This window comes from Anolis sagrei, chromosome 2 (assembly GCF_037176765.1).
Source record: "Anolis sagrei isolate rAnoSag1 chromosome 2, rAnoSag1.mat, whole genome shotgun sequence".
Classification (NCBI taxonomy): domain Eukaryota; kingdom Metazoa; phylum Chordata; class Lepidosauria; order Squamata; family Dactyloidae; genus Anolis; species Anolis sagrei.
Window position 1 is genome coordinate 105,868,024 of NC_090022.1, and position 27,981 is coordinate 105,896,004.

A 27,981-nucleotide genomic window follows, 5' to 3' on the forward strand; every position below is an offset into this window, starting at 1 on the left:
AACTAATGTCATATTCAAGGTTAGTCATGCTGAAGGTTAGTATTGATGAAGCAGGGCACAACACTCTTTGTTGTGTTATTAAATAAGAGTTAAAATGTTCTAAATAGTTTTCCCCTCTTCTGAATTTTAAGCTGTGAAGAACTTCCCATTTTGCTTTGAGAAATATCTGTCTGAAGCTGTATGTGGATTTTATACATTTATCTATACCAAAAACAATTTCATAAGAATGCAGGAAATGCAGGTTGCAACACTACTAGCATACTTTTGAAACCACTTGCTTTTTAAACTATGGCTAAGTTCTATAGTCCGGATGACATAGTATCATTTGACTAAAATGAAAAAAGGTATGAAAGCTTACTGAGGAAAGGAATAATGTGATCTTGGTATAGTTCATTCCATCACAAAATACCCTATCCCAGTGGTTCTCAACCTGTGGGTCCCCAGATATTTTGGCCTTCAACTCCCAAAAACCCTAACAGCTGGTAAACTGGCTGGATTTCTGGGAGTTGTAGGCCAAAACACCTGGGGACCCACAGGTTGAGCTTTGAAAACAGTAGTATAACAAAATTAGATATCTCAATGTGAGAGTTCTCAGTCTATATTAGCTTCCCTATTAGTGCAACAAAGCTAGTGACAAAAAGAGATATCCAACTTCTAGTACGCTGATGACACTCAGCTAGTGCTGAAGATGGAAGGCTGACCGGACTCTGTACCCGATTATTTCCATCAGTGCCTCAAGGCTGTTACTGGATGGCTGCGTGCCAGCAGGTTGAGGGTGAATCCAGCAAAGACGGAGATCCTATGGCTGGGTCGACCGGGCAGTGGGGATATCTAGCTGCCTACCCTGGATGGCGAAGCACTACACCCCTCATCACTGGTAAAGAGTCTTGGAGTCCTTTTGGACCCTCTGCTGACGATGGAGGCCCAGGTCTCCGCTGTGAGCAGAACCGCCTTCTTTCATCTGCGGCAGGCTAGATGGCTGGCCCCCTACCTGTCCAGGGACGACCTAGCTACGGTGATTCAGGCTACGATCATCTCAAGACTGGACTACTGTAACGCCCTCTACATTGGTCTTCCTCTGTTGGTGATCCGGAAGCTCAAGTTGGTACAAAATGCAGCTGCTTGGCTTCTTGCAGGAATTCCCGATGAGATGTCACATAACACCAATCTGACTACAGCTGCATTGGTTACCAATTGAGCACCGGATCACTTTCAAAGTGATGGTACTCACCTTTAAGGCCTTGCATGGTCTGGGGCCGATGTACCTGAGGGACCGCCTCACCCCCTACCAACCTCAGAGATCCCTCCGTTCTGAGGACCAAGATCTATTGGAAATTCCCAGTGTCAAGACCTTGCGTCTAACAGCAACCAGATGCAGAGCCTTTACAGCAGTGGCACCATCACTCTGGAATACTCTGCCACCTGAAGTCCGTGCCTTGCGGGACTTACAGCAGGGCATGTAAGACATACCTGTTTCGACAGGCCTTTGATTTTTAATATTGCTGTTTTTAAATTGTTTTAAATTGTTTTTAAATTATGTTAAATTTTAGTCATTCTTGTAAGCTGCTCCGAGCCCCAGGGGAGTAGGGTTATAAGTTCGAATAAGCATATAAGTTCGAATAATAAATAAATAAATAAATATATAAAATATTTAAGAAATGATGTTATGCTAAGTGTCTCTTCCTACATTACAGTAAAAGATTTGAACTAGAGGCCCTGGTCTCTCTCTCTCTCTCTCTCTCTCTCTGTATATGTCCTATCAACCTTTTGTGACCCATGCATTTCATTGGGTTTGCTTAGACAAGAAATGCTCAGAAGTGGTTTTGCCAGTTCTTTCATCTGAAATAAAGCTTACAGGATTGCTCATCCAAGTGCTAACCTGGGCTGACACTGCTTAGCTTCCAAGATCAGATGGGATCTTCTGCCTTTAGGATATTTAGATCCTAGAGGCCCTGACATCCAAACCTAAATATATGGAATGGGGATAGCTAGTGGCAAGCAAGATTAACAATGAATTGGGGAATATAGGTGAAACAGGCATGAGTGGCCCATTCACGGTCATATACCTCTCTTCTATAGGTGTTGGAGAATATAAGAGCAGTAAAATGTTTCACTATGCACAAGAAATCCTTTCAACAACTCTGTGTTAGGCAGTAAATAGCAATGGTACAGAGAAATGTTACTGCGGTAATCCAATTTGAAAACAGGAATTGTTGCAGTCAGCTATTTTACATCAAATGCCTTTGGCTTATTTCTCCTCATGTTGTCCTCACAGTTTACAGATGGTGTCAGCAGCCAGCCTCCGCAGTGGCAGTATCAACTGACTTTTTGCTACGCCTTCCTTTGAGGAAGCAGAGAAGTGCTTCTTAAAGGGATGTGTGTTATACTTTGCAGAAAAGGGCTGTAATTCATTTATACAGTGTTCTGTGGGCCTATGCCCAGCCTCTATGAGCAAATGAAAGCCAAAATAAAACACCTATACTGACCTTTCCTGTCCTTTTTGCGACATAAATGAATAGTTCGCACTATATACTGTGGTAAAGACAATATGTGCCTCCAAAGCAACTGTGCATCTACAGAATAGACTATAGCTGCCAAGCACACACAATCTTATGTCTTGAGGCAAGCCTATTTTATTTTGTATCAGAAAACTCCAAGGTTTTAAATTTAAAAGCAACAATAAATCCCAAGCTCATCACAGTTCTTCATTATCACCATGACTTGAAATTGACTTTCTTTTAGCTCTCTAGACCAACTCTTCAGATGTTGTTGCACTGCAAGTGCCAGCATTCCTTTCCATTGGCTTTGCTGGCTAAAGTGGATGGGAGTTGCGGTCCAATAACATCTGGACAGTTGCATGGTTCCCCAGACCTGTTGTGGAGAGACCTATGTTACTTTGAAATCTAAAATATTTATATATAAAATAATTGGTTTATCTTTTTAGCACTGTAGGGTACCATTAATGAACATTTAAGTGTGCAGGTTGACAGTAAAGGCTGAAAACCATCAAATCACTTTGCTTTGACATAAAATAGAAAACAAGTAATATTTAAATATGATTAAAAAGTAATCATCTTCTCTTGGGCTTCCAGACTGCAGTTCCTGCTCAGTACTTATCTTTGGTGATGAATGCTGGGAGTTCAATGCAAAAATATGTCAAGGTCTATATGTTCCCCATTCTTGGTATTTGTAAGATATGAGATTTCTGGTTCACAAAGATGGGGATCTGAGATCCAAGAGACAGACAAGTAGCATGAGGCTCAAACACATTGTTTAGCCAAATAATTACAAAGCTCCTCCTACTGCTGCCATGGTTTTTGGATTATTACTATTCTTGGGCACACCTTTAATTTAGTAGGAAAAACTGCTGGGGCTGGTCAAAAGATGCCTTTACTCTTAGCGACATGGAATCAGTCAATATTGTGCATAAGGGCAACAGGTCAGGCTTTTGAAAAGCTAATCAAGGAAGATAAAGAAATGAGAAGCTTCCATTGTCAGTACTAATGAGAGCTGAGCTGGAGGGACGCTTATTTTTTATGCTCTATTTTATACCCTTGGCATTTTACTGTTGTTGCCTCAGTGTTTGATGCCACACTTTTAATTAATTGTATTTTATATTTTATTGTTTGAAAGTTTTACTTTATAAGTTGTCTTGAAGGAGCTTTGCCTCCAAATGCAGCTGGAATAGAGTTTAAATAAACAAATGGAAAATATAATTTACCAAAGGCTGCTGTGAATCTAAAGCAGCAGTGAGTCCCTGTATCTGACAATGAGCTAAGCTATTGTTCTGCAGAAGTCTTTCCCTTTATCTTGTAGGGTCAGTGGGTGTCTTGAGATATTACCTTATTTCTAATAAATCTGTTTTGACAGCTGTTGGAGATATGGAGCCAGTGAGCCACCTGCAAATTTAGAAATGTCAGCCTCAGCTATTCAAATAGGCAACTGGACTAAATGGAGAAGCTCCTGCACAAACATGCCCGACTAACAACAGGCAGATGTAATAAGTATTTTAAATAAGATCTCTGCAGATGCCCTCCTAGGGTGATGTGGCGCAAACTTCTCTAAAAGCCAATAGAGGCTTTAAAAGTCAGCAGGACAAAGGATGAAAGTGAGAGTTCCACTTATTTCTTTGCAACCAACTTATTGGTTTGTGGAAAGTCCTTTTTTTTCTAGAAACAAAAAACGCACAAGGTGGTTAAGCTGTACCAAGTACAGTGCTACGTATTTTTATGGACAGAATAGTTATTCAGGAAGACACAGACTGGGAGGATTTCTATAAAGTAAAATGTCAATGTGTCAAAAAACCCAATTTTCCATTGACTCTTGGGTGTGATGCTGGAATTGTCATGGTTGAACTTCATGGGACATATGCTGACAAAAACATGTTTAGGATTAAGCACAACAATTCCATGACAGCTAGCACAACTTCCCCGTTATGTTGGATTCTTGTTGGCACTGCTTTTAGGACAATCATAATCATAAACACTTGGTATGATATAGGGCTGTGAGGAAGGGAGATGATGGAACTGGGAAAAGCATAGTCCTGGTCTATGAATGTGGGATACAATCCTTCCCTTCACCTCCGCAACCCAATTCTAAGTTCTGTCTTTTGGCTTGGATAAAATGTAATGCTGGGAAATGTTTGCATCATCACTATTAATATTGTTATACTGCATTCAACAGGGAAGGCAGTCTTGTATGCAGTGCAACTGAATTACCAAAAGCTATGTGATGCATATGAGCCATCTACAGATAACTTATGCGCACAAGTCCTCCTGTATGCAGAAAAATATGACTGGGTACAGAAACACAGACACAACTTGAAAAGGCCAGAACAGGTGTTGCCTTTTGGTAACCATGAAATATAGCATTTCATGGTGGTGATGTCACATCTGAACAATGGGACCTGGAGTTATTATTTGACTTTAGGAGGGGGTCATCACACTGTGATTTCCTCTGCCAAGTTTTCCTTCACAACAAACATCCTTCTCAGTTTCACCTTTTACCTTATCTGATCTTGGAAGGGGAAAACCTGAATCAAATGATTATCCCTAATCACTGATCCATCACAAGAACAAAAAAAAACTAGTTTCCTTGGCTGGCTGATCCCCCGGGCACAGGACGGTAGAATGTCATCATCCTCTCTGGACACATTGCCCCTCTTCCGTCCTGCCTCCCTCTCCCTGATTTGCTAAGGAGCCGAAGAGGGAGTGAGTTTTGAAATGTTTTCCTGTATTTTGCCTATAAAAATGCCTGTAAATTCTGTATTGGTATGCTTGTAGTGGAACTATTCCTGCAATGCATCCGATCTCAGCTGAATCACTAATCAAGACACCTCGGTCGCCAGCTTCTTCCACTTTGGTGGGGATTTATTATTTTAATATTTTCTGCTGGAATTGGCTTCGCTGCCCTCACCAAGGTTCAGGGACCCTCTTTGGTGCGGTCCTCGGGATCTCCTCGGCTGGGGAGATCCTCCTAAAAGCAGCTCGATATCAGTGGTGGGAAAGAAAGAAACGAGGAGTTGGACGAAGGATGTGGCCTGTCTGCTTATAGCAAGGTGAGGATTAGTACTATGTTGCACTAAAGGAAGTTAGTATGCCATAAAGTTTTAAGAGTTTGACCTCCTTAGAAGCTAGTTTTTGTCTTTTACATGGATTGTTTCAAACAGTTTTAATTCTACAGTGAGTTTACTTGCAATTTACTAGTTGCATTTAATGTTTACTTATGTCTCTTATTTTTGTGCCTTTATTGTTATTTAGTTCTAGTTTCAGGGAAAAACTATGATGTAGTGGAAGTTATCATCATCACAATAATAAAAATAGCAGGCTGGATCCTAATTCATCACTCTTCTCCAGGAAATCTCATGTGAAGGAGGACAGAAATCTCACACAAAATCACAATCAGATTTTGAGAAGATGCTTGTAGAAAAAGATGTGGAAATGTCAACAATCCAACCCTAAATACTTAGTGTCTTCCAACTGAGAGGGAATGTGTGAAATTGTGTGTCCCTTGTTGCATAGAGAAGAGGAAAGTAAAGTGCTGTTCAGGAGCAGTTTCTTAGACACCTTGTTAGTTTGTTACAGTTGTAGTGGTAGCTGCTGAAAGTCAGGAGTATGTAACCAGGAACCTCACTACTTGCCTCCAAAATATTAATTAGTTAGAAATGAATGTCCACCAAGCCGGACTTTGATAGACTTGGGGCCTTATCACACTAAACAATGAATCCACTTTAAATCCGACTTCTGCCTCCTGCAGAATTCTGGGGTTTGTAGTTTAGGGAGGAGCCTTTAACAGCCTCACTAAACTACAAACCCCAGAATTCTTCAGGAGGCAGAAACTGGATATATTATCTAGTGCGATGAAGTAGCTTAGGTTAACATTATTTGTATGCCTTGAGGGATTCAAGTGCAGGTCTTCCTCTGCACTTGAAACCAGGACCTTTTGTCTGGTTAGCTATAGTATTTTCCATTCGTTCATTCATGATTGTATCAAGGAGCTGTGTTGAATTTCTCAGTGATTTATTTTCCAGTCTGCCATCCTTAATGGGACTACCCATTTCTTGAGTGTTCCCTAGGAAACTTTACTCCCCAGCTAACTTACTATGAATAAGTTATATGCCGTGTGTTTGACAGCAGTCTTTTTGAACTGAAATGGCAGATAGTGTGGAAAGATAGAAGTATGCATGCAACACACCCACAAAGTAAATTGAGGACAGAGAATGTAAGGGAAGAGAGAAATTGGGACGTTGTAAAAGCAGCTGAAAAAGTGGGATTAACTGGGACTGTCCATGACAAATTGGGACAGTTGAAGGGTATAATGGAATGAAACTAGGAATCCTTGTAAGGTGATATTCATAGAAGTGATTCTGCAATGTTTGATGTAATAATTACTGACTGGGGGGGGGGGGGGGGAGGAGGGGGAGGAATTCTGCTGAAGCTAGAAGTTTACTTCCAGTATGCAAGAATGATCTCTTCACCCTACATCTTTGTTCAGAAGAGAACTTGAACAGGAAAATGTAATAAAATCATTTTTTTGTTTTTTAAATTATTGTGCAAGTTAGTAACCAACAGCTACATTTAGTTCTGCCAGCAGTGATGTCTCCCATAAAACTGACAAGAGTTATATATAAACCTCCATATCAACAGGTACATTTATTTCCCTGAAAAATCCCCAATGGCTAATAAAGCAGATGCTTCAGGAAACAGTTTAGGATTTCCGTGTCAGTATCTTGATCTAGTGCTTGTGCCTTTCAAGTACCTTTTAAGACCCCACCCCCCCAAGATACCTGCAACCGTAGATAATAGCAAAGTCTATGTTTGATTATTTTTAGGACTGGCAGCTTATTATTGAATTGTATTAGGGGACAAACACTCTTGTTGTTAGAGTATGGTTAAGTGAATCAGTGGGTATCAAATCCATGGATAAGGAGATCTTACTGTACTGGATAAAGACATTTTAATTTTGTGGGCCATGCATGTCATTTATTCTCTGCTATAAGCAGTAAAATGATTATAGCATGTGTGGAAAATGAAACAGCATCTACTCAAATTGAACAAGCTATTTAAGATAGTGAGTCAGGAAGTCAGTGAAAAACAGGAAGAAGTTGCCTTTTGGTTGCTACATACAAACATTAATTGAGCCCTGGGCTCCCTTATCACCCCCATGGCACTATTCTGCAATGGAAATCTTATTAAAGTCATTTAGAATGCTCTCCCTGTATCCCTCCCTCCGTTCCTTCCTGAGCAGCTTAGTCATAGATGATAACTTGTTACTTTATTTATTATATTTAGCAAACCCAGCAGGAAGCTTACAGTATCTCAAGAGCCAGGTTCGAATTACAGGGCCAGTATATTAGCCTGATCCAACTGGATCTATGTGATAATATCACTGCTGTTTTTAAGTTCCATCTTATTTATTCAAATAGTAAACTATTTTTATTTTGTAGCAAATTAACTTTTGATGATCAGCAGCTCTGGGGAATGGCTCAAGGTGCCAGGGAATGGATGCCGGAAAGTTTCATGCTTCTGCTGTGCTTCTCCTTCAACTTCCACCATGAACAGGGAAGGTGCACAAAATGTGGATTCACCTGAAGAAGGACCAGGGGAACTGACTAGATAAGGACTTTAAACTCTGTTTGAATTAATTAATACATTTGGTGGTTGGATACAATCTGCCTAACAGATTGACCAACTAATAACATTGTATTACAGAGGTGGTGCTGGTGACCCTGAATCCAAAAAATCATTAATGAGCTGGAAATGAGTTTCTGACCCATTTCCAGTTCATTAGTGCCTTTCTGAACCTTCTCCAGCCTTTACAAAAGCCACTGCTGTAGTCTGCCTCAACCATTTAGGCCAATTACAGACTGAGGGAGAAATGTTCATACAAAACTTAGCTTGGGGTTCATTATCCTGGGATTTCATTAGATATTCCTAATTGCTGTCAGAACTTATTTGGTTGCTTTTTTGACTACATTGTGTAATTGTTAATGCTGATCATATTCATAACATACAATTAGCACATGAATGCTGCTGTATCTGAGGCATTTAAAACAGAATGGTACACAAGAAGCACAACACAAAAAGGCAAACACAACAAACAAACAATAGCAAATGATAACAGGATTGCGGTCTTACCTATGTTTAAATTCTTTATTTCTTTACAGAAAGGGAACAGAAGGGGGTGGGGGAAAAAAAAGAGAAAACGGTTAGCTGAAGAGACCATAAAGCAAACATAGCATTTTGTCTTATTCAACAAGAAGAGATGGGCAAGGAAACCTCTTTTCAGCTTTCACCTGAGGTTACTTTAGGGATGAAGCGCAACAAAAGGAGTTGCAGGCATTAGATAGTCCCCTGCTGGCATAGCCCCTTAAGGCATCTGTTGGGAAGAAACTTTCTAAATAATGTTTTGTGGGAAACTATCCATCTTTGATTTTGACAGTGAAAGGAGTTGGCAGCTGTCTGTAGCAGGTTTGCTGCAGTATAAACTCAACAAAAGTCAAACGAGGTAATATCCTTCTTAGTCAAACAATAGTACCATTTAGGGTCTGCAAATTTCATTACTCCCTTGCAGACTTCAGGTTACTTCAGATAAGGGAAAACAGATGAATACATGCAGACAGAAGTTTATGGATGTTCTGTCATCCAAAGAAATGCATGTAATTCCATGGCAAGCATCTATCTTGAAGAACGAGTTTCCACATTTGAGGGTCAGAAGGGTCACTGACCCGCTGGCCCTCATCTCAGAAATGATATCTACTGACTCAGACTAGCATAAGTCTCATGTGACATCCTATCACAGAAAGCTCACACTTATCATATCCTAGCTTCTCTTGCTTCTCTTTAAGGCCAGAAATATATTTACATCATTGCTTTTCATTTTATTTTTACTGATTTTTTTGTAGGTAAACTGTATTGGAATCAATCCAGTTTCTGCCCAGACACAAACAAATACAATTATTAATAACAAACTGAAATAGAAACAGACTTAAGAATGACAAAACACATTCCACACCTACAGAAACTAACCTGTTATCATTCATTTTGCATTGACCTTTACTTACTCTGTGTAATATGTATGTGTGTCTGGCAAAGCCTGCCTCTTCAACTATATCCGTAAGAATACAAAATAAGCCTGTGCAGTTTAGCCCAGCATCCTTTTCTTACAATGATGAGCCAGATACTTCTGGGAAGCCCATATTGAGGATAGCAACATCGCTCTCTCAGAATTTTACAAAATCCCTCAATCAGTATAGACCATTTCCAAAAATTAATTTCTCCAAGTTCTTGCTAATAGCAACTGATAAACCTATTTATTTTTCAACTTCACCTAATCCAATTACAATCCAATGGTTTATTACATACAAGTCCATAAATTCAATCCTTTATTTATTGTTATAAAATAGCACCTATTTTTAGAGTGCAGGCCTTGTCTTTTGTTTTTTTCCCCTTCAAATTTGTAAGGGTTATAGAATGTAAAGGAGATGGACTGAGATGCCACTATAGATCGGATGAACACACAAAACTATGTTACACTAAATCAGATAATTGTTTCAGCAGGTCAAATATATGTTCTGATAGTAAGCAGAAATCCACAATTTTAGACAGAGTTATGAAGGCTACCGTATCTGCAAAACATTTTAATTAAGGAGGCAAGAGTTCTCCATTTAAAAACTGAAAAGTACCTTGCAAATTAAAAAACCCCAAGCAATTAATAGTAAAATTATTCATATATACCAGACCCCATTGATACCTTTGCTGCTACTACTTATTACTGCTATGCTTTTTGCCTTTCTATTCTATTGCTTCTTTCTTTTATACTTCCCTTTGTCTATTTCATCTGGTTTTCCTTCCCATCACTCCTTTCTCCCTTGTAAATAGTATCTACTTTTGAAGGAGTTTAATCTTTCTACTGCCTCTCTTTCCTTCCTTGTTTGCTTCCTTCTCCTTTTCTTAATATCTAAGTATTTTCTCCTTGTATCTAAGTATTTTCTTGTATCTGTTCCCTATTCTTCACAGCTCTTCCTTTTTCTCTCCCTGCATTACCTTTATCACTTATCCACTTTCCCCCCTAAAATATGAAAATCTGCCTTTTATAATCTGGCTTATTTTTTAGGGGTTTACACTCATGTTTAACTATCGCCACCCATCTGGTGTTTGGGGGAAGATCCCATCTGATGCCAAAGGAGTTCATTGGAAAATAATACAGCAAAACCCCACAGCTTCATCTTCCGTTGCAATCCTCCCAGGAAGAGAAAAGACAGTTTCAGAATGCATCTTGAAGCATCCCTTTTTTATCTGAATAATCCACTGTTTACACATTCAGTTGTAATTATGGGTGGGGCTAATGGTTGTGAGTGCTAACAATAGAGGATGCCGTAAAGAAAGAGTAGGTGTAGATGGATTTGCAGCCATGGGCTTACCTTAATTCCAAAATGCTGGTGACATTTCTAGAGGGAAAGATGCGTCGGATGTAGTTAAAGTCCCCAACAAAGAGGCTGCCATCAATTCCTACAGCAAGGGCCACAGGGGCTAACAACTTGTTTCCTTCAGCAAGCCCATTGCAACTTGGACAGGAGATACTTCTTCGACGCCCATTTCCCATGATGCTGGTGATCACTGCTGGCTGCTGGGTTAGAAACTGATTCTCTCCATTGCCTTTGTGTATAATACCTAACAATGAACAGAGATGGGACATTTTCAATTTATGTTTTATTAATTTCATGTTACTATTTCGTAATAGTTTCACTGTCTGGAATTTGCAATCTCTATTATTTGTTTTTAACACTTAGTTATATAAATTATCTGGTGAGGACTTGGTATCAGTGGTCTTAAACATTACTATAAACAAATAAACTAACCAACAAATATGGAGTTGTAAAACACAATTCTTTTGCTTCCTTTTACTGTGAAGGATTGAGTCTTGCCCTCAAGCTCCTATTTCAGTTCACACCATATTAGTTTATGTCCCTTGCTTTTCTGAGTATAGGTGCTCTTAGCCACTGTTTAGCTACCATTCAACTTGTTTCCTATAGATCTATAGATCTATTGTCACCACAAACACCTAAGAGATTAGAAGCAAAGGCATAATTGAAATCAGAGTGACCGGGAAATCCAGTGTCGCAACCCAAATTCCTTTCCTATTGTAACTATCATCTAATCAAACGCCTGGCCACAGAGTCAAGTCTTCAGTTGTCTTCTAAAGGACAGGAGGGAGGTGGCCAACCTGATGTCCTCAGGGAGGGAGTTCCACAGATGGGGGGGCCACTGCAGAAAAGGCCTTGTCTCTCGTCCCCACCAACTGTGTTTGCAAGAGTGGTGGGATCAAGAGCCGGGCCTCTCCTGACGATCTTAAGCTTTGTGATGGTTCATAACATCAGACGAGTAGTCTGATGTTACACTGTAGAATCAATTTATTTATTTGGGTTGCTTCTACCCCGCCCTTCTCAACCCCTTAGGGGGGGGACTCAAGGCAGATGTCAATGTAGTTTGACATCACTTACATTGATATGGCTCATTGCTATAGAATTTTGGAGTTTGTAGTTTCGTAAAGCACTAGCACTCTTGGGTAGGGAAGGCTAGAGATTGGTAAAACTACAACTTCCAAGATCCCATAGCATTGAGCCACGACAGTACAAGTTATGCATGTTTCCTCTTCATCTGGACACAAGAAAATACAATAACAATTTTTCCTCTGACACTGATTTTTTTCCAGTTGGTATAAGAAAGATTTTTGCACATTTTCGAAACCCATATTTGTCAATTCTGCAAAATTCAAAACTGGGATATACATGACTGTGTTGCATAGACCAAAACTTCTTAAAGTGTGGGTCATGACCCAAAATGAGATCACTTAACTGAATTTGAGGATCAAGAAAAATATGGCCACAAGGTGGAGAAGTCACATCCGCAGCTGTAACTGACTGTAATATGTACAGCAGTGGCAGGAATAGTGGGTAGTGAGCCTCAGTTCTTTCTCCAGTACTTTCTGAGGCCTTTGCCCAAGGAAGAGACCTGCCTATCCACCTCCCCCAGGTAGTTGCTAAGCAGGGTAGGAAGGGTTCTGCTGCTATCCAAGGAGGAAAAGAAGAAGCCAAGGCCAAGCTACTGAGGTAAGGGAAAGGGGTTGGACCAAGGCAGCCAGCCGTGGGTAGATGAGGGAGAAAGAAACTGGGAAATGGAGGAGGAGGAGGAGTGTGTGGGTTGAGGAAAGGCAGGGTAGATATGTAAGGGTAAAGGAGGAAGAAACCCTTAAGAGTCCCTCCAGACATTTACTGCGCTTTCTCCTCCTCAACTGCTCCACTTTGCTTGAAGGAAATCTGATTCCCCTTGTTATTTTAAGAATTGCAGCATAATCTTCCTGCAGAGCATGGCTTGGAATAGGCTGTGCCTTCTGTATCCATGGATTCAAGCATCCATCACTCTCTCTCTCTCTCTCACACACACACACACACATTTTGCCATTTCTATAAGGGACACTATTTTACTATACGACTGTATACCATGGGACTTGATTTGTATACCTGTTTTATATTGTTAAAAATGTCTTGGGCAAAAATTAAGAACCCCTGGCATAGACTATCAAAAAGCAGAAGAGCTGGATTGATTTTTGCATCCTTTTGATCAACCTACTTGGCTTTTCTATCTGATGAGTAAGCAAGTGCTTAGGTATAGAAGGGAAAAGATACTATCATGTCAATGGCATAACATGTGTCTGATCAAAGCTAGAAAGTAACACCAATAAAATGTTTTGAGGGTAACTATGACAATTGAGCCTTCACCTAAAGCTTTAGAAGCAAAAAATGAAAATCACCGAACTTACCACTTTTTACGTTAAGCACATGATGCTTATCCAAAGACCAGCCCCCAAGTTTTGAGGGGTCAAGTTCAAATCCTTGCAGCAAGGTAGTCCTTTTCTCCCATAAAATTAGACTGGGACAGGTTTCATACTCATATCCCACAGACACTGAAAAGAGATGCAGATATAAGTGTTTACATATAGTTATCTATTTTGATGTGCTATTATTAAATTCAGATACTTGACAACATTTGACCCCCAAAACTTAATTCATTTCTTTGGAGAATCTGGGCATTGGGGGGGGGGGGAACAACTGATTTAATGAGGGGGAAAATCTGCTATGATGACTTCCCAGATTTTATTTTTAATTAGCTGTGTGATTTCAGTTGTAGTGAGATGTAATATCTAGGCTCCATCTTTTATTTATTTGATCATGAAAAAAATGTTGAGAACAGCACAGTGGAAATATATTAAATGATGCACTAAATATATGTTAATGGAGTATCTGCAGAAAAAGAGTGCTATCATGTGGAGACCTTTGAAAATATGAAATTACAAGTGATAGCTTTTGCCAAATTGACTTCTGTTGCTCTAATTTTAATATGAACCTAGTTATTAGTTACTGTAATGGTAATGGATTCTGAAGAAGTCTTCACACATTATGTGCCAGGAAATGTGTTTGTCACTGCACTTACACACAGCAGGAAGCCATGGCCAGTGCCAGTTCCTTGGCACATGTATCAGCATGATGCACATTCTGGTAAATGTTGGGTTTGTTATGAGCCTTTTATATTTTTAGCATATACTTAACATGTTTTGCATGTTTGGCTGCTTAATAATATATTCAAAAAGTTAGCATGTTTGAACATATAACAAGGACTAAAAAGACCTTGGTGCAACACAGTGTTAAGCCCTGAAGCTGAGTTATGGCCTAGTTAAGTTCATTAGGCTCTTTCTAAGTCTCATTGTTCTATTAAAATGGGATAACTCCACATAGACTTCCCTGAGATTCCCAAGATACAAAGGTGATAAAGCAATAAACTGTGCTCTCATTAAATCTAAAGGGATGCATAGATACTCTTGCAGAAGCCAAAAATTAAATTACCTATTTTGCCTCCCCAGTGTCCCAGTTCCTATCTTCAACTGGTAAATGCTGCAACAATAACATCTTTGAAGAATGACAAAATTCCCTCATATCTATCACACTGTGAACATCTATCTATACTTCAAAAGTAAAAAATATGTATGGATGGTATCTGGTCCAAATTTGGTACACATATCAATCATGATGTAATTTAAAATATGGGTGGGTTTTTTTGGGTGTGTGTGTTAGAAAATGATGGGGGTTGGAATCCAGCCACATCCAAAGAGCTGCATGAATCCTGCCCTCAATGGATATGGACAAAATTTGGTACACATACCCCTCATGATCCAGCTTAAAATACTGGTGGAGCGGGGAGGCCTGATAGAAGATGATGAGAGTTGGAGTCCAGCCACACTGAGTATTTATAAAAATAGTATTATAAAGTACCTAACCCAGGTAACATCTATATAGATGCTAGCATGGTATAAAGTGAAACATCTGTGTGAAATGTGTGATAACTCAGAAGCTTGGTTCACATCATTCTCCACAATGCACTGGAAACAATAAATCTAGGTTTACATAGAGGCCTATTCACACTGCAGGATATTGCATCTCCAAAGTCCCTTCTTCATGCTTTTCCGCCCAATTACTTCTCTATTCATTCTAGCACATGCCACATCTCTTGGAATGGAAAGAAGAAGAAGAAGAAGAAGGAAAAAAAAAGGGGGGGGGGTCATGCTTGTAAGTTGGTAATAAGGACTTTATAATTTAATTATTAAATTTTTTATCAGGGACTGTTTTCTTTAACTAGTTGTTATCATGACACTTGACATTCAAAATGTGTACAATTTGATGGCGTACCTACAGCATCCGAGAGCCCATAAACCTTCTGACCATAGGCATCCGCTTTGTCCCAAATAAAAGTATATGCCAAATTGGGAGATGCTTGGAACGACTTTTGAAAAAGATGGCCTTCCACTGCTACCATCAGGTGAACTTTAATTAAGTTCAGAGGCACAAGAGACTGTGTCATGGTGATCTTAAGCAAAGATTTGTATCCAGCAGTCCGGGAACTCAGATAGCAGAGTTTTATGTTTGCACTGGGGATTTCAATTTCTTCATGAAGAACCTGAATGAGAAACAAGAGGATACATTCATTGCAAACTTTATAGAAGGGGCTCTTAAACCCATTGGTTATATTTATGGATTAAAGATTATTTTTGCTGCTGGGAAGTTTTAGCCTGGCCTTCTTATGGCAGCACAATTTAAGATATGACTTCTGTATTAATAATGTTTCAACCACAGTTTATGTTTTACACTGCTAACAAAAGCATAAATAAGAAGCACAGGTTTTATTGCCAGTTATGTGCAAGAAGACCACAAGAGCCTGTAATTATATGAACCTGCAACTTCCACTGACAATCAACATAAACCAACAGGGAAAGAGAGAGAGAGAAAAGGCCCTGAAAAATAATACTAATAGCAGTGGAGATGCTGAAAAAGTCCCCAACCAACAATGTATCCTTGCTCAGGTAAAAAGAAAAGAAAAATAAATTGTTCCCAGTTGCATGCAATTTTTTTGACAACCTATGGACTGATAGCAGGGGAGAAGGCCAAGGTTTTTGAGATTAAAAAAAAGAGCATTGGGTAAGTGGGATGGGGAAAACCTTCCCATCTGTTTTCCTCATCTCACCAAGTTCTTTTCTTTTCAAGCTGGTATTTAATATCTTGGCTGAGAAAAACACATTTAGGGTAGAAAAGGCTTCAAAGAGGTAATCCACAGAGTGAGCAGGTCTGCCCTCCTTGAGTGTTCCTTTTGCTGCTAAAGTTATTCCTCCTCCTTATATGTGATTGCTGTGAAGTTTAAGCATTCTGATCTACTGTCACTATCTCCAGTTTTTCTTGCAAGGATCCAAGCTGGTGAAGCATATCCCTTCATCAGAAGTTTGGCTGGTTGTTGAGGGAAGCAACAGCATTTTGTTCTTCTCAGTTCAAAACTCCTGGGCCCAGCTCTGTGTCACCGTGGCCAACTATTGGCTTTGGAATTAATTAGGAAAAAACTACTTGCCCTTGAAAATCCTGGGGAAGAGAAACAGAGGCACCCGGACAAGGGCAAAAGCTGCCTCTTAACTCCTGGATGCACAAGGGCAGCTGGGATTGGGGAATAAAGCTGTGCATTCAGGGGAATTGCCTAGGGAAGGACCCCCTTCTGCAATGGCCTTAAAAGTACTTACAGGGAAGTAACTGGGGGTTTTGACCAATGTAAGCCAACTACACAATTCCAGCCAATGAGAAAAAATTGAAACAACTATAATGTATTCAGTGTGCAAATGAACAAGAGAGAAAATAGTACAGTGGCTCTATCTGTTAAATTAATTAACACTGGTAAGTTAATGAATGTATTGATATCTAGAACAAGAAAATGATGACTCAGGAATCCAGTACTGAGAAGACAGACGAAAGATGAAACACAAGTCTAACACATGTACTGTGCTGAGCTTCTTCAAGAATTCTACAAGATACATGTGTAAGAAACTCATCTCTGCCTTTATTGATGTGACAATGTCTTGAGTCCCCAACAGTTTTGTATCCCATTCTGTATAGAAAGGTAATGTCAGAAATGATCCACAAAGAATGTCTAGACAGGTATTGCTTTTACAGCCTCACTTTTTGCAATCTAACAAAGGAATGAAAGTTTTTCCCCACAAAGAGAGCTGATTTCCACTTTATACAGTGGCAACAATTGCTGCACTTATATTGGAGTTTCCTGGAAAGTTTACATCTAACGTGAAAGGAAAATAAATGTATATAAACACATCAGAGACATGGAGCAGTGACCCAATGTCAAGCATGTCATCTAATGTCTGTTATATGGCTCATGAATGTTTGAGTATATTCAACACATTTCGTACATTGTATGTTCCTCACTAGCATAAATGCAGAAAACATGTCTAGTCCTACCAAATATGAAATGTCTAAATAAAAAAGGTTTTCATAGGGCACCAGGTGGCAAAAGAGTGAGTGCTTGTAATCTACTTTTTAAATATTTATGCTTGATACCTGGGTCTCTGGAACAATGGGGTTTGCACTAGGAGAAGCACTGAAGAATGTGGAAAGTGGTGATGAAATTATAACAGGGTCAGGACGGATAAAACCACTTAGATCACAGCTAGGAATAGAGTTCTCTTCAGTCTTCATTGCAAGTGTATCCATGGCATAGAAACTGTTCCACGGCAGCCACACTGTCCTCTCTTGGCTCATGAACGGGGCTCGCTCAAAGTGTAGAGTGAGAGATGCTCCTCCATTTGCAATCAAGTCAAACCTAGGAAAACAGAGTCCACATCATGAATAGTTCTACAGTGATGCAAAAGAACAGTGAAGGTCATAAAGATTAAACTGCCAAATAAATTGTGACTATTGTATGCTACTGCAGGAACAGTTCTATTCGTTAACAGAGCAGAAATAGTTCTGGTGGTTAACTGCTTCAGTATACATATCTGTTTTTGTAGGCGTAACCACAGACAGAAATGGAGAAGAAATCTTAGAACATATGCAGTGCACACACACAACAGATCCAGAATCCATGCCTATACTACTTGGGGTTGCCTTGCCTTTTAAGAACCCTAAGTGTTGCAATTCAAGAAAGCCTCTCAATGTAATAATTCTCAGCAATCTCGCAAAAATAAAATTCACAGGCTTCCTTGCAGAAAACATGAAAGCAAAGAAGTTTAAAAAATGATTAAAATGAGTTGTACAGGCGTGCCTTTAAACGGGTACAAAAGACAACATCTACAAAATACCACAAGGCACATAGTGTTAACTAGAGCTTTTGTGGTTTAATGCTAGCAGTGACAGAGCTATCCTTTCATTCGAAAGGCTGTAACAGATGGCAGAGAAAGAGCAATGATGAAAATTTGCATGACTGTCCTCTATCCTGGATCGCTTTCAGAAAGTAAGGGAATGCTTTCCCCCAGAATTTTGAAATACTAAGCATTTGCTCTAAGGAAACCTGATCAATCTGTAATTTTCAAAATAGGAATTGTACAAAATAGGAAATGTGACAAGCATCTGACAGAAAAGAGCTGAGTTGCCAAATTAGATCAATTGGACATCTCATTTTCAATCAGTTAATTCAAGAAACAGTCTAATTGTTGTATGACAGGCTCTTCCAAGAAGGACAGATACAACTCAGTCATTTACAACAAGACTGGTACCCAGGATCAAATTCAGGAGGATCACCAGTCTTTATCAGCTATAGGTCAGTTAAAGCCTACCAGAGACATCCCCTGAAATCTACAGCTCAGCCTGGACAATGACATTTCCCACCATTTTGTGGCTGAAATATTTTTCATTATTGGGAAAAATAATGGGCAAAGCTATACTGGAGGCCTTGGTTTGAATAAAGTATTTTCATTGTGCATGTCTTTGTTTGCTTTGGTGTGACGGGATGTCCTACTCACCTCCCAGATGGAGTTTGGCTATTGTTTAGATCAGCAGTTGTCACAGTGTGCTCCATGGAGCCCTTGGGGCTCTGCTAAGCATAATGAGGGGCTCTGTGGTTCCCTCCTCCTTCCTCCTCCCTCCCCCACCCTGACTCCTTCTCTGTCAAAAGCCTTTTTCCCCTCCTCCCTTGCCGCCAAAAGCCTTTTTCTTGCTTCCAAAGCTCTATTTCCCTCCCACTGCTCAGGGGGTGCTTTGATTGTGTCTTTCCTGCATGGCAGAAGGGAGTTGAACAGGATGGAGCTTGGGGTTTCTGATTATGATTATTATAGTTGGCATTATTATTATTATTATTATTATTATTATTATTATTAACACAATAAGACGAGTCCACAGCAGACAAGATCACTCTGCTGGCTGCTGTATTGAATCACATGTCGGACACTTCCCAATTGTCTAGGATTGTGTGATGTATTGGTGAATAATACATGCAGATCCCAGTAAGGTGGACTGCTGCAGCTGGCAGATGGTAATTTTGTCAGCGCAACTGTGTTTAAGTGCAGGCCAAGGTCTTTAGGCACTGCACCCAGTGTGCCGATCACCACTGGGACCACCTTTACATTATTATTATTATTATTATTATTATTATTATTATTATTATTATTATTATGGCCACTTGTTGGGGGTGCTTTGATTGTGCTTTTCCTGCATGGCAGAAGGAGGTTGGACTGAGGTCTTCCACTGAACTACTGTTAATTTTATGTTGGTTAAAATTCTTCTTCTTATTGGTTAAAATTATTCTTCTTATTTGAATATCATATTGTTTTTTTCTTTCCTTTTTTTGAACAACACATGAAATATATGCAGTGTGCATAGGAATATGTTCATATTTTTTCAATTGGTTCACACAAACACTCTCCATCCCTCTGCCACTGCCCCAGCCCATCTGTCAAATTTTTAAACACAATGCGTCAAACCGTTTGTCTACATATTATATATAATATAATATATAATATAACATATAAACATTTCTTGGGGCTCCACAAGAAATTTTTGCTTCAAAAGGGGCTCAGCAGCTGTAAAGGTTGTCTAGCATTGTGCCTTTCACATTTCTATCTTCTACCACTCCTCCCCACCCAAGGTTGTCTATCAATTTCTGCCAGCAGAGGCAACAGTTGAAATGTTTCATGAAGCAAACTGGAGACCACTGAGAGCTTGTGTCAAATCACAATTGTTCGTTTTTAGTGCACTACCAGACCCTTCTTTGTTGTATTTGCTGCAACAGACTGTGGAAATATTCATTGCTTTTTTCCCCCCTCTTCAGAATTGTAAAATAATTTCATATTATATGGCCATGGACTTGCTTTTAAAATCCTGTTCTCATGACCTGAGAGCTGCATTTTGCTTTAACAAGATGTCTCTTTCCTTTTCCAAAGCACATAGAAAAGTCCAAACACTTATTTTCTTGATTCATAAAGGCCTGTCAATGCAAACCTCTGCTGTGAATATAAGAGCTCCTGTTAACAGCCCTTGTAAAATAATGAAAATGTGTTCATGAAATATGGTAATAAAATGAATGGTGAGGAACTTGCAATGTGAACAACCCTTAAAAAGCAATGCAAGGGCATTCAAGAAACACAATAAAGCTCTGAGCAGTAGGTAGCTTCAAAGAAATTGTATGATGAAACAATACTAAGGGAAAGCGACCTAAAATTGTGAACCAGAAACTGTGAAATGTATTCACAAAAATGTATTAAGATCAATAATGGGTGACTAAAAAAATGAATGAAACTATACAAAAAGCATACATACTCAGAAGCAATATATGTTGAATGCTGAAAGATGTGAATGGTAAACAGTTTAATGTTTATAAACATATCAATCTAAAGGAGGCACACTGAATGGTATGTCACATAAAAACAGTATAACACTCATATCCGAGATAGATTGATTTCTGGCTATTCCATGGAAACACAAAACTACAGAAACAAACCTAATGGATACGAATTTCTGGTGGAAGACTATCATAGAATCTCACTGGAGGAACTAGAAAATGCCTAAAGAGAACATCTTGCTAGCATTTCTAAGTCTTACAGCATGACTCTATGGTCAACATCCGATAGAAACATATTATAGAACCGTGCTGGAAAATATAGAAAATGCCCAGAGAGAACATATGTTTTTGGTTGTGGGTAAGAAAACTGCGGGAACCAGTTCAATTGATGTAGGGGTTGTACTATGTAGTCCAAATATCCACACCAAAAAAGTTTAATTGAAAAGCACCTTGAATGCATTTTATAAGAAGTCCAGTCATCCACACAATGACCCTGGGATTCGAGAACACTCAAAAGGCATATTCAGAAAGAATTTGAAGTTACATAAATAACAGCCAAAAATTAATTAAACTCAATGACCTGATATGTGTCAAGTTTGGACTATTTCCATGTCACTCAATCAACCTCATTTGGGGTGATAGGTTGGTTGGCATTATGTCTGGCTATATCTTTCATAATTCAGCTCCCAGAATCCCACTTGCAAAGGCGACATCTATATTGATCATTTACTGCAGTTTCAAGGTGGCTAAGCAGCTTGACAGCTCGGGGGTTATACAATGCACACCACAAACACTTTTTAAAGTTGTGAATTCTAATCTGCCTTTTTATCATTGGATTTTAACTTGTACTTTAACTCTGTGTATCTCATTACATGTCTTTTAATAGTGTTTTATCCCCTGTTTTAATTATGTTGTATCCTGCCTTGAGGCACAAGGAGAGGTGGGATAATAATAATAATAATAATAATAATAATAATAATTTGCTTATCTTGGTTAAGAGCTTTAAACTGGGATAAGCAAAGTCATGGGATACTCCAGAATAAAATATTTAATGTGCACCAGTGGACTTTAATATAAACCACATTGCAAGGGGAAAGCAACACAGAATATGAATTGGTGTTGCAGATACTTGAAGCATGGAAGAAGGGGTAGCTTGAAGGACAAAGATCTGTGTGTGAAAGGGAGGACCTTAGCACTTCACTTCCAACATTATTTTTAAAAATGAAGAAAAGTGGTAAGGGGCCAGTTTGTATAGGAAACACAGCTTGAAAATGAGGAAGGAGGGCAGTGGAAAAGACACTCACATGTTCACATCATAAATACTGTCACACTGCCACAAACCCACACATTTCATAAATAAGGAAGAAAAAAAACAGGCAGTAAAATTCTAAAACATTGTAAGCTTAGGAAAATACCATAGAGGTATCTTTTTTTAAAGATACACACAAGAAGCAATAAAAACATTAGCAAATGTTTCTAAAATATTTGGACAATCTGAAAGCACCCAGATATTATGGTTTTTGGTTCACATTTCCAGAGCTTTTGCCTTTGTTTTTAACCCCCTTCCTCTGGTGTGTATTGTGAAACAATGCAAGTTATCAAAGTCTACAATTATCGTTTGCTGCAATGTAATACATCTGGAATGGAAACATGTATCTTGCCTCCAGTCATATTTCTGATCAGTTATTCCAACAGTTCTTCAAACTCATTCTATGGACATGGTGTTCACAGTGTTACTTCTGCAATTTTTTTCCCACAAACATATTATTTTACTGCCATATCCAATAAATTAGGTAAAGCATGACACATTGTAGTTTTGTTTGTGCTGAACTCGTGTGCATTTCAAATCAGTTGATAAATATAGAAATGGGACACACTTCTTCGCACAGTAGGGAATTGCCTAAGTATATTCAATTATACTCTTTTGATTATGTGCTGCCCTGAAGAAACTCTAAAGATAACAGGTTTTTCAGAAAGGAAAGGGGCAGCTGGGAACTTTTAAGAAAATACACTGTTTTATAATGCCTTTTCCCTCTCCCCTTTCCAAAAGAGTGCTGGCTTGACTTGCATTTCAAATTTCAATATTTCTAGTCTCAGCTGGATATTGTTGTAGCCTACAAATGTTTTTCGAGATACAGGGCAGTTTCTTTGAAAAGAAGCCCAAGTGCCAACACATTATTTCCAGAAATCAGTCATTCACATTTGCTCTCAGTTAGTGTTCAAAATGCCACGTGAAAAATGACTTTTGTGCTTCCTTGATAGCTCTTTAGCCCAGTAGGAAATCCATGCATGATACCACATGGTTTCACTAGATAGCACCATCTGTTAATCGGCAGAAATATTACATACTAAATAGGTCCTGAATGAAGTGCCTAGACTTACGTGCCATCCTGGCGAGTGATGGTATAGCCGTACTTTGGATACTTGACAAAAGACACATTGACACCAACAAGTGGAGTTCCATCTGTAGTCACCACTTGGCCTCTTATAAGAGATACAAGACTAGGAAAGAAACACAGTTAAAATGTCAGCGCTGAAACAAAGCCTTAGAGACTAGGAATACTAGGCTGGATGTGCTTATTCTGGCATGAAGGCATTTTCACTCTTGACTTAAAGTGATGCTGCATGTCACAAACGATAGAAAGGGAGCAATGTTGCAGGACTCCTGGGCCCACAAACAAGTGCAAGGGCTGCGTCTGTTTCTCTTTGGCTTCAAAGAGCAGGCCACAAATAGACAAGAATGTATTTAAAATTTAAATGGGGCCACACAGGATTTGATCAGCCAGCTATTTGTTTGGGTCTCATAATGTTTCCATGCAGAGCTTGATTACCGAGAAGAAAATTTGCGGTATTTGCAAAATTTGCTTTGTTAACTTGCCTATCTTTTTAGTTTTGAGGGCAAAAATAAATTGAATTGTATTGTTAGACAAAGGGCAGCAGTTGAAACCTAAACTCTCTCACTGGAAATAACCTACTCATTTGGATATGTGTGGCGCCTGTCAGCAAAGCGCCAGAATACCCCCTCTTCCACAGCTATTTATTAATGCCAATTCACTCTAGAGGCTTTGAGAGGGATTGCCTCCCCTGTAAAATATGCACTGTAAAGTGGCCCTAATAGGCTAACAATTAGCAGTGCCTGCTTTAGTTCTCTGGGAAGCAGGATTGAAAAGGATGGCAACATTTCTGATTGGCTGTTAAAATCTCATCTAATAGGAAGACAGCGAAAGTCCCATTTCTGAAAGTGGATTGGTCTCTCACTTGCGACATCCTAAATACAACTTTGCATTAATGTGATTGGGCAGTTATCCTTTCCTCTTTGGAGCCCTTTTTGCCACACTGAATCATATATGTTAAAAATAATGCTAAAGTAGAGTGGCCTATGAATTTTTATTACTTGCGGGAATAATGATCTCTTTATTATTCAATCCCCGATAAAGAGGAAAATTTGGCCAAGGGTTACTTGCAGTAAAATCTCTCTCTCTAACTCTCTCTCTCTCTGTCTCTCTCTCTCCCTCTCTCCCTCCCTCCCTCTCCCCCCTCTCTCCTCCCTCCCCCTCTCTGCAATGGCTTGGCTGAATGCTGGGGCTGTGGTTTTCCTGGGCTGGGGGTGTGTATAAGAGATGTGGCTTTTCTAAATTAGACATCTTGATAAGGTTATTACACACCTTGGCTTCACCTTCAGTGCTTTCCTCCCTGTGCTACACTGCAAGCCTCTGTTCAAATGCTTTTGAATGTCCAAATCCATATGCCAAGTGTCTGGGGTGGGGAAGAGATCCTGTTTATGGCACAAAGCAATGGGGAAAGCACAGCTGTTCATGGAACAGCCTGGAATGTGGCTTTCCTCTTTCTAGAACCAGCCATAGTCATTCAATTCTGTTCGCCAGCATCGATTGTCTTTCACAGAGTGGCAAGGATTACAGTTCATTTCATTTGGCCATCATATTTTATTTCCTGGAATTTATGAAGGACAAATCTCTGCAATCACATTCATAATCATAAATTGACTGGGAAATTGGAAATAGCAAGGGAATTACTAGGGTGAGTGAAAATGTGAGCTCTTGCTCACATTCTCTTCTCCAGAATATGACATTCACAAATTATGACATATGCAAAGCACCAAAGACTAGTTCCCATGTGCAAGCAAGTGACATATTTTCTCCACACAAGAGGCACTAAGTCATGTACAGAAATGTTTAGTGTGAGAACAAGATGGAGAAAAGACAGATGGCAATCACTGCTTGATTAGAGACACAGGCTCAAACCCAATGGGATCTTGCCATGGGATTTTCAGCTCCACCTTATCCCCAGCAGCCGTCTGTGGCACCAAAACCCTGCTCTGAAGTGTTTCCCAGAGCAGGCTGTGAGAGCATGTGGCAACTTGCCTGAGGGAAGGAGGAATGTCACCATCCTTCTGAAAGTAGAAATGCACAACTGAAAACATGCCATTCCTTTTCTACTACAAGAATTGTTGCCTGACTGCATCCTGGTACAGCTCACATACCCAAACAACACTCCCTCCATGTGTGAACTGAGCTTAGCATCACCAGCACCCCTCCCTCCCTTCCTCTCTTTCCCCCCTGCCCAAGATGTCTATTTGCCAACAGGGAGAAAATTCATGTAATGAAAAGTTCCATTTCTGAGCTGTTCATTTGCTGACAAGTTTATACCTGACACCATGGCTAAGATGAAAATGCTCACATCTACAATTCGTGGACTGTGATTCATCTCAATGTTAAGGCAATGAAACTTGCTTCTTTTCCCCTCTCATGTCAGCACCCACATGAGTTTAGGCCTAAGTATACTAAAGCTCAAATGATAGAGACTTGAGCACACTATTCCCTGGGCAAGCACGTACTTGTGTGCCTGGGCACAAGGAGCTTGGAAAGAGAGACAAATGCTGGAGTGTGAGCTAAAGTATACCCACAGCCATTCTGGTTTTATGGGAGCAAAGGTGGCTACCCATTTCCACGTTGGTGAGATGATTCTGGTCCTAGTTTTAGCTGGAATTTTAAAGGAGCTTTCCCAGCTGCAAACCTGTAGCCACATGGCCAGTTCAGGACCCTGGATAAGTCATTTAAAATTATTGTTGAAATGCACAGCAGGTTCCTATCCAGATAGTTGCCACTATCGGGGAGTCTCTTTGGTGGGAAAATTAAAAGCTTAGTCTACAGCTCCAATAATCCTCCAACCTGCATAGCCAGTGGCAAGCTCTGGGGCAGATCTTAAACGCTCACACTTTTAAAGTGTGCTCATAAGTATCTTCCCTATTATAAGGAGCTCTGAGGCCATACTATTAACATAAAAACAAAGAGTTTTAAAGGAACAAACAGGGTCCTACAAATGGAATTTTCTTATAATTGATGCTGCAACCATAAGACCATGCATATACATCAAAGATGAACACAACCAAAATCATCACAAGCATCAACCATTTTTTCTTAATAGCTCCACTCTGTGTCTCCTATTCTTTCTCAGTCTCAACAGCCTGACAGCTTGTAACAGTGTCACGGGTTAATAAGTCTATACTGAAATATAGTGAATAAGCATGCATGTTACAGGCATAATCTTGAAATATACATGTAAGTGTGCACACAAAATAATGACTAATAGTAGTAATAACCATTTAAACAAGGATTTTAAATCTTCTAAGAATGAACGAGGCCCCTCTTTTTCTAAGTGCCTCATAATGACATGAAATTATGATCTTCTGCTGTCTCTCCGTTATCAATGTAACAAGATCAAGAAACTGGATGAGGCAGTGTGTGACTCAGTCAATAGCTTTGGCTTCTCATAAGAATCTATTTTCCCATCAGCACTGCTCAGAGGACCCATGTTCTCCTGAGTCAAATCTCAGCCATTACAAAGGGCATGAAATTCAGTGCTCCTTGGAGTGATTTGATAGCAGCCATAACATTTACTTTCAGGAGAGTGTGACTGAAGTCCTCCATAAACAATCAGGGTTTTAGTAGTAAAAAGACAAGCGAACTACTGGAAGGGAGGCTGCAGATTGCTTTCAATGTGATCTGGTTGATGAAGAAAAGAAGGATGCTTAAGCAAAGAAAACCAGATAAGTAATCTATAATTATTTATCTAAGCATCTAAAATAAATTTTGCAGCAATTTTTACAGAAATGAGACTTGGAAATTCTAGCAGTTAATATTCCAAAGAAGGAACAGTACAAAATAGGATGTGATTTGTCAGCATCCAGAAAGTTACAGCTTTCTCCTGTTCTTGTTGCCGTCTAATAAACGATTTGGGAGGCTGACAATGCAATGACGCCTTAAAGTAAGAGTACTTCTAGATACTTCCAAGTAAGTGGGCATAGGAGGGACTAAGAGAATTTAAGTGTTGAGCACTATTTAAGACACAGTCCTGGGCAGAAAAGGAATCATAATGTCTTCTAGATGTGGCTGGTCTAATGCTTCCAATATTCCTCACCCTTAATTATTCTGGCTAGGGAATGCTGGGATTTGCAGTCCCATACAATCTGGTAGACTATATGCTTCCTATCCTTGCCCTAAAACATGGACAGAGTGTCCAAAATCCCCTAAAGGGATTTGTTTATTTTGTGACTGCAGATGAGCCTGTCATGCCACATACTGCTTTGGAAATGTCTCTCAGTTTCAAAAGGGATATGTGATGTGTCATGAAAGATTGTTGATTGAAACAAATGGCCATAGAATCCTCTCGGTGCCTGGAAACATTTACCAAAACAACTGATCTTTGTTTGTTGCAGTGAAAAACTGTAAAACCCATTTTATGTACAAGATTTGCGTTCTTTATAATGTGCCCAAAGCCATGCAAAAGGTATGGGACAGATTATTAGGCATATCAATTTTATATATAAAAATGTAGAGCATGAGATATGACAAAATATTTATCCTGCCCTCTCCTTCTAATAAAGCACTACAATGTTTAGTCAATTCATTGTTTTGATTTTTTTAAAACAAAATATTTTGACTGCTTTTAATAGAAGGAAAAAAGTTATTTAAACTTGCACAAAACCTTTAGGTTGAATATTTCAGATATATTATTAGTGAAATGAAGGAGAGCATTAGCTCTAACTTGAAACTGGGAATGAAATAAATAAGAATTAAGAGGTAAAATCAAAGAGATGTTTGTGTTAAAAATGCAGTACAAAACAGTGGAATTGGCCATCTGGAAAGCAGAGCACACCCAGCTCTTATGACAAAGATATCATTTTTGCTTCTGAAGCTTTTGGCTTTACCTTTATGTCCCTTCCGTTCTGCCACCCCCGCTTGCATGCAAAAAATTCACTGCTACCTTTCTCCATATGGAGCTAGAATGCAAAGTTGGCATCCTGACA

The 27,981-nt window shown here is 39.4% G+C and overlaps 1 protein-coding gene across 12 annotated transcripts in view; it reads right to left on the reverse strand.

Moving 5' to 3' along the window:
- The window catches only part of TENM2 (teneurin transmembrane protein 2), a 1,067,106-nt gene that overhangs the window by 51,866 nt on the left and 987,259 nt on the right, over nt 1-27,981 (reverse strand). For all 12 annotated transcript variants that reach the window (XM_060765004.2, XM_060765001.2, XM_060765000.2 and 9 more), the window contains 6 exons: nt 23,037-23,156; nt 17,441-17,702; nt 15,242-15,509; nt 13,321-13,464; nt 10,922-11,171; nt 8,637-8,657 (listed from right to left, as the gene is read on the reverse strand). In XM_060765004.2, coding sequence (XP_060620987.2) covers nt 8,637-8,657; nt 10,922-11,171; nt 13,321-13,464; nt 15,242-15,509; nt 17,441-17,702; nt 23,037-23,156 — 1,065 coding nt within the window. The remainder of the gene's footprint in view (nt 1-8,636; nt 8,658-10,921; nt 11,172-13,320; nt 13,465-15,241; nt 15,510-17,440; nt 17,703-23,036; nt 23,157-27,981) is intronic.